Source organism: Passer montanus, unplaced genomic scaffold (genome assembly GCF_014805655.1).
Source record: "Passer montanus isolate IOZ18808 unplaced genomic scaffold, ASM1480565v1 scaffold961, whole genome shotgun sequence".
NCBI classification, from domain to species: Eukaryota; Metazoa; Chordata; class Aves; order Passeriformes; family Passeridae; genus Passer; species Passer montanus.
The window spans coordinates 1-6,984 of NW_024375046.1; the positions used below are offsets into that span (position 1 = coordinate 1).

The window sequence follows — 6,984 nt, forward strand, 5'->3', positions numbered from 1 at the left end:
CCTGGGGGGGGGCTGGGCTGGGGGAGCCCCGGGACCCCGACCCGGCCTGGGGGGGCTCTGGTTTGGGGCCTGGTTCAGCATTTCGGGGTCCTAATTTGGCATTTTGGGGTCCTAATTTGGCATTTTGGGGTCTCAGTTCAGCTCCTAAAATCCTAATTTGGCATTTTGGGGTCCAAGTTTGGCATTTTGGGGTCCCAGTTCAGCTCCTGAGACCCTAATTCAGCCTTTTGGGGTCCGAGTTCAGCCCTTTGGGGTCCCCATTCAGCATTTTGGGGTCCCAGTTCACCTCCTGGGAGCCTAATTCAGCATTTTGGGATCCAAATTCAGCTTTTTGGGGTCTTAGTTCAGCCCTTTGGGGTCAAATTCAGTTCCTGAGATCCTAATTTGGCATTTTGGGGTCTCAGTTCAGCTCCTAAAATCCTAATTTGGCATTTTGGGGTCTCAGTTCAGCTCCTAAAATCCTAATTTGGCATTTTGGGGTCCTAGTTCAGCCATTTGGGGTCCTAATTCGGCCATTTGGGGTCCCAGTTCAGCTTTTTGGGGTCCCAATTCAGCATTTTGGGGTCCAAGTTTGGCATTTTGGGGTCCCAGTTCAGCTCCTGAGACCCTAATTCAGCCTTTTGGGGTCCGAGTTCAGCCCTTTGGGGTCCCCATTCAGCATTTTGGGGTCCCAGTTCACCTCCTGGGAGCCTAATTCAGCATTTTGGGATCCAAATTCAGCTTTTTGGGGTCTTAGTTCGGCCCTTTGGGGTCAAATTCAGCTCCTGAGATCCCGATTCTGCATTTTGGGGTCTAAATTTGGCATTTTGGGGTCAAATTCAACTCCTGAGATCCTAATTCAGCTTTTTGGGGTCCCAGTTCAGCCTTTTGGGGTCCCAGTTCACCTCCTGAGAGCCTAATTCAGCATTTTGGGCTCCCAGTCCAGCCCCAGACCCCGCATTTCCCCCCCAGATCCCCTCCCAGAGCCCTCCTGACCCCCCCAGACCCCCCAAACTCTTTGGGGGGCGGGGGTGCCCAGGCGGGGGCTCAGCGCCTTCCCCCCCCAGCCCATGGAGATCTTCGTGGACGACGAGACGAAGCTGACGCTGCACGGCCTGCAGCAGTACTACGTCAAGCTCAAGGACAACGAGAAGAACAGGAAGCTCTTCGACCTGCTTGACGTGCTCGAGTTCAACCAGGTGTGGGGAGCGCCCCGAAATCTGCCCCAAAACCCACCCCAAAAATCCCGGGGGAGCCCCCGAAATCCCCCCGGAAAATCCCCCTGGAATCTGCCCCAAAACCCACCCCAAAAATCCCGGGGGAGCCCCCAAAATTCACCCTGAAAATCCCCCCGAAATCTGCCCCAGGATCCACCCCAAAATCCCGGGGGAGCCCCTGAAATCCGCCCCAAAATCCCCCGGGTATCTGCCCTGAAATCCACCCCAAAATCCCGGGGGAGCCCCTGAAATCCACCCTGAAAATCCCCCTGGAATCTGCCCTGAAATCCACCCCAAAAATCCCAGGGGAGCCCCTGAAATCCGCCCCAAAATCCCCCTGAAGTCTGCCCTGAAATCCACCCCAAAATCCCAGGGGAGCCCCCAAAATCCACCTCAAAATCCCAGGGGAGCCCCTGAAATCCGCCCTGAAAATCCCCCTGAAATCTGCCCCAGGATCCGCCCCAAAATCCCAGGGGAGCCCCCAAAATCCCCCTGAAATCTGCCCCAGGATCCACCCCCAAAATCCCAGGGGAGCCCTTAAAATCCACCCCAAAAATCCCCCTGAAATCTGCCCCAAAATCCACCTTGAAATGCCAGGGAAGTCCTCAAATTCCACCCTGAAATCCATCCCAAAGTCCACCCCCAGAATCCCAGCGGAGCCCCCAAAATCAACCTCAAAATCCCCCTGAAATCTGCCCCAGAATTCACCCCAAAATCCCAGGGGAGCTCCCAAAATTCACCCCAAAATCCCCCCCAAAATCCCCCCAAACCTGGCGGGGACCCCCCAAAATCCCGGGCAGGGAACGGAGGGGCTGGGGCGGGGTTTGGGTGGGATTTTGGGGGTGATCCTGGTTCTGGGAGGGGGTTTTGGGGTGCCTGGGGGGTTTTGGGGTGCCCTGACCCCCCGTTTTTGGGGCCCCCCAGGTGGTGATCTTCGTCAAGTCCGTGCAGCGCTGCATCGCCCTGGCCCAGCTGCTGGTGGAGCAGAACTTCCCGGCCATCGCCATCCACCGGGGCATGCCGCAGGAGGAGAGGTGAGGACCCCCGAAATCACCCCAAAAACACCCTAAAAATACCCCAAAATAACCCCAAAAACAGCCCCAAAATAGCCCTAAGAACAGCCCCAAAATAACCCCAAAACAACCCCAAAATAACCCTGAGCCCCGGCCATCGCCATCCACCGGGGCATGCCGCAGGAGGAGAGGTGGGGACCCCAAAAACACCCCAAAAACACCCTGAAAATACCCTAAAATAACCCCAAAACAGCCCTAAGAACAGCTCCAAAATAACCCCAAAATAACCCCAAACCAGCCCCTGAGCCCCGGCCATCGCCATCCACCGGGGCATGCCGCAGGAGGAGAGGTGGGGAACCCTGAAATCACCCCAAAACAACCCCAAAGTAAACCCAGAACACCCCCTGAACGCCCTGCAAAACACCCCTGAACCCCCCAAAAACCCCACAAACCACCCCTGAACCCCAAAACACCCCCCGTGCCCCACAAAACACCCCTGAGACCCCAAAACACTCCCTAAAACACCCCTGAACCCCCAAAAAAACCCACAAACCACCCCTGAGACCTCCAAAACATCCCCTAAAACACCCGTGACTCCCCTGAGACCCCCAAAACGCCCCCTGAATGACACCTAAAACACCCCTGAACCCCCCAAAAAACCCCACAAACCACCCCCGAGACCCCCAAAGCACCCCTGAGACCCCCAAAACACCCCACATTTCCCCAAAAATCCCACAAATCCACCCAAAAATTGCAACAAAATCCACCCCAAAATCCACAAAAATCCCCCCCAAAATCCCCCAAAAATCCCCCAAAAATCCCCCTCAAAATCCCCCCCAAAATTCTCAATTTTCACCCGAAAATCCTCCCCATAAATCTCAATTTTCACCCCAAAATTTAGAATTTGTACCCCAAAATCCCACCCAAAACCCTCCAAACCCACCTCGAAATTTGGAATTTTCACCCCAAAATTACCCCCAAAATCTGCAATTTTCACTCCAAAACCCCCCCCAAAATTCTCAATTTCCACCCCAAAATTCCCCCCAAAATCCCCCCTTAAATCTTCAATTTTCACCCCAAAATCTTCAATTTTCACCCCAAATTTCTCAATTTTCCCCCCCAAACCCTCCCCTGAATCCTCAAATTCCTCCCCAAAATTTTCCCCCGAATTCTCCAATTCCACCCCAAAATCCCCCCCAAAATCCTCCATTTCCTCCCCAAAATTTCCCCCAAAATCCTGAAATTCCCCCCCAAAATCCCCCTCTGCATCTCCCCAAAAATCCCCCGAATTTTCCCCAAAATCCCCCCCAAAATCCTCCCCAAAATCCCCAAAAAAATCCCCAAAATCCTCAAAAAAATCCCCAAAATCCCCCAAAAATTCCCCAATTTTTTCCCGTCAATCCCCCCCAAAATCCTCAAGTTTTCCCCCAAAAACCCCCCACGCCCTGAAAATCCCCCTGAAATCTGCCCCAGGATCCGCCCCAAAATCCCAGGGGAGCCCCCAAAATCCACCTCAAAATCCCAGGGGAGCCCCTGAAATCCGCCCTGAAAATCCCCCTGAAATCTGCCCCAGGATCCGCCCCAAAATCCCAGGGGAGCCCCCAAAATCCACCTCAAAATCCCAGGGGAGCCCCTGAAATCCGCCCTGAAAATCCCCCTGAAATCTGCCCCAGGATCCGCCCCAAAATCCCAGGGGAGCCCCCAAAATCCACCTCAAAATCCCAGGGGAGCCCCTGAAATCCGCCCTGAAAATCCCCCTGAAATCTGCCCCAGGATCCGCCCCAAAATCCCAGGGGAGCCCCCAAAATCCACCTCAAAATCCCAGGGGAGCCCCTGAAATCCGCCCTGAAAATCCCCCTGAAATCTGCCCCAGGATCCGCCCCAAAATCCCAGGGGAGCCCCCAAAATCCACCTCAAAATCCCAGGGGAGCCCCTGAAATCCGCCCTGAAAATCCCCCTGAAATCTGCCCCAGGATCCGCCCCAAAATCCCAGGGGAGCCCCCAAAATCCACCTCAAAATCCCAGGGGAGCCCCTGAAATCCGCCCTGAAAATCCCCCTGAAATCTGCCCCAGGATCCGCCCCAAAATCCCAGGGGAGCCCCCAAAATCCACCTCAAAATCCCAGGGGAGCCCCTGAAATCCGCCCTGAAAATCCCCCTGAAATCTGCCCCAGGATCCGCCCCAAAATCCCAGGGGAGCCCCCAAAATCCACCTCAAAATCCCAGGGGAGCCCCTGAAATCCGCCCTGAAAATCCCCCTGAAATCTGCCCCAGGATCCGCCCCAAAATCCCAGGGGAGCCCCCAAAATCCACCTCAAAATCCCAGGGGAGCCCCTGAAATCCGCCCTGAAAATCCCCCTGAAATCTGCCCCAGGATCCGCCCCAAAATCCCAGGGGAGCCCCCAAAATCCACCTCAAAATCCCAGGGGAGCCCCTGAAATCCGCCCTGAAAATCCCCCTGAAATCTGCCCCAGGATCCGCCCCAAAATCCCAGGGGAGCCCCCAAAATCCACCTCAAAATCCCAGGGGAGCCCCTGAAATCCGCCCTGAAAATCCCCCTGAAATCTGCCCCAGGATCCACCCCAAAATCCCAGGGGAGCCCCCAAAATCCCCCTGAAATCTGCCCCAGGATCCACCCCCAAAATCCCAGGGGAGCCCTTAAAATCCACCCCAAAAATCCCCCTGAAATCTGCCCCAAAATCCACCTTGAAATGCCAGGGAAGTCCTCAAATTCCACCCTGAAATCCATCCCAAAATCCACCCCCAGAATCCCAGCGGAGCCCCCAAAATCAACCTCAAAATCCCCCTGAAATCTGCCCCAGAATTCACCCCAAAATCCCAGGGGAGCTCCCAAAATTCACCCCAAAATCCCCCCCAAAATCCCCCCAAACCTGGCGGGGACCCCCCAAAATCCCGGGCAGGGAACGGAGGGGCTGGGGCGGGGTTTGGGTGGGATTTTGGGGGTGATCCTGGTTCTGGGAGGGGGTTTTGGGGTGCCTGGGGGGTTTTGGGGTGCCCTGACCCCCCGTTTTTGGGGCCCCCCAGGTGGTGATCTTCGTCAAGTCCGTGCAGCGCTGCATCGCCCTGGCCCAGCTGCTGGTGGAGCAGAACTTCCCGGCCATCGCCATCCACCGGGGCATGCCGCAGGAGGAGAGGTGAGGACCCCCGAAATCACCCCAAAAACACCCTAAAAATACCCCAAAATAACCCCAAAAACAGCCCCAAAATAGCCCTAAGAACAGCCCCAAAATAACCCCAAAACAACCCCAAAATAACCCTGAGCCCCGGCCATCGCCATCCACCGGGGCATGCCGCAGGAGGAGAGGTGGGGACCCCCGAAATCACCCCAAAAACAGCCCTAAAACACCCCCCAAAACACCCCAAAAATACCGCAAAAACAGCCCCAAAATAACCCCAAACCAGCCCCTGAGCCCTGGCCATCGCCATCCACCGGGGCATGCCGCAGGAGGAGAGGTGGGGACCCCCGAAATCACCCCAAAAACACCCCGAAAATACCCCAAAATAACCCCAAAAACATCCCTAAAACCAGCCCTAAAACCAGCTCTAAAATAACCCCAAAACAGCCCCAAAATAACCCTGAGCCCCGGCCATCGCCATCCACCGGGGCATGCCGCAGGAGGAGAGGTGGGGACCCCAAAAACACCCCAAAAACACCCTGAAAATACCCTAAAATAACCCCAAAACAGCCCTAAGAACAGCTCCAAAATCCGCAAAAACAGCCCCAAAATAACCCCAAACCAGCCCCTGAGCCCCGGCCATCGCCATCCACCGGGGCATGCCGCAGGAGGAGAGGTGGGGACCCCAAAAACACCCCAAAAACACTCTGAAAATACCCCAAAATAACCCCAAAACCAGCCCTAAAACCAGCTCCAAAAGAACCCCAAAACAGCCCCAAAATAACCCTGAGCCCCGGCCATCGGCATCCACCGGGGCATGCCGCAGGAGGAGAGGTGGGGACCCCCGAAATCACCCCAAAAACACCCCAAAAATACCCCAAAATAACCCCAAAAACAGCCCCAAAATAGCCCTAAGAACAGCCCCAAAATAACCCCAAAACAACCCCAAAATAACCCTGAGCCCCGGCCATCGCCATCCACCGGGGCATGCCGCAGGAGGAGAGGTGGGGACCCCCGAAATCACCCCAAAAACACCCCAAAAATTCCCCAAAATAACCCCAAAAACAAGCCCTAAGAACAGCTCCAAAATAACCCCAAAATAACCCCAAACCAGCCCCTGAGCCCCGGCCATCGCCATCCACCGGGGCATGCCGCAGGAGGAGAGGTGGGGAACCCTGAAATCACCCCAAAACAACCCCAAAGTAAACCCAGAACACCCCCTGAACGCCCTGCAAAACACCCCTGAACCCCCCAAAAACCCCACAAACCACCCCTGAACCCCAAAACACCCCCCGTGCCCCACAAAACACCCCTGAGACCCCAAAACACTCCCTAAAACACCCCTGAACCCCCAAAAAAACCCACAAACCCCCCAGGCTGTCGCGGTACCAGCAGTTCAAGGACTTCCAGCGCCGCATCCTGGTGGCCACCAACCTCTTTGGGAGGGGCATGGACATCGAGAGGGTCAACATCGCCTTCAACTACGACATGCCCGAGGACTCGGACACCTACCTGCACCGGGTGGGGGTCCCGGGGGTCCTGGAGGGGGCTGAGGGGGTTTTGGGGGGTCCTGGATGGTTCTGAGGGGCTTCTGGAGGGTTTGGGAGGGGTCCTGGGGGGGTCTGAGGGGGTTTTGGGG

At 55.9% G+C, this 6,984-nt stretch overlaps 1 protein-coding gene across 1 annotated transcript; it reads left to right on the forward strand.

Annotated features, from left to right (window-relative positions):
• The first annotated feature begins 1,001 nt into the window (after positions 1–1,001).
• On the forward strand, positions 1,002–2,269 carry LOC120496145 (spliceosome RNA helicase DDX39B-like). The gene is made up of 2 exons (XM_039696296.1): positions 1,002–1,178; positions 2,121–2,269. The coding sequence occupies exons 1-2, from the start codon at positions 1,050–1,052 to the stop codon at positions 2,232–2,234; spliced, it is 243 nt and encodes an 80-aa protein (XP_039552230.1). The 5' UTR covers positions 1,002–1,049; the 3' UTR covers positions 2,235–2,269.
• The last annotated feature ends 4,715 nt before the right edge of the window (positions 2,270–6,984 follow it).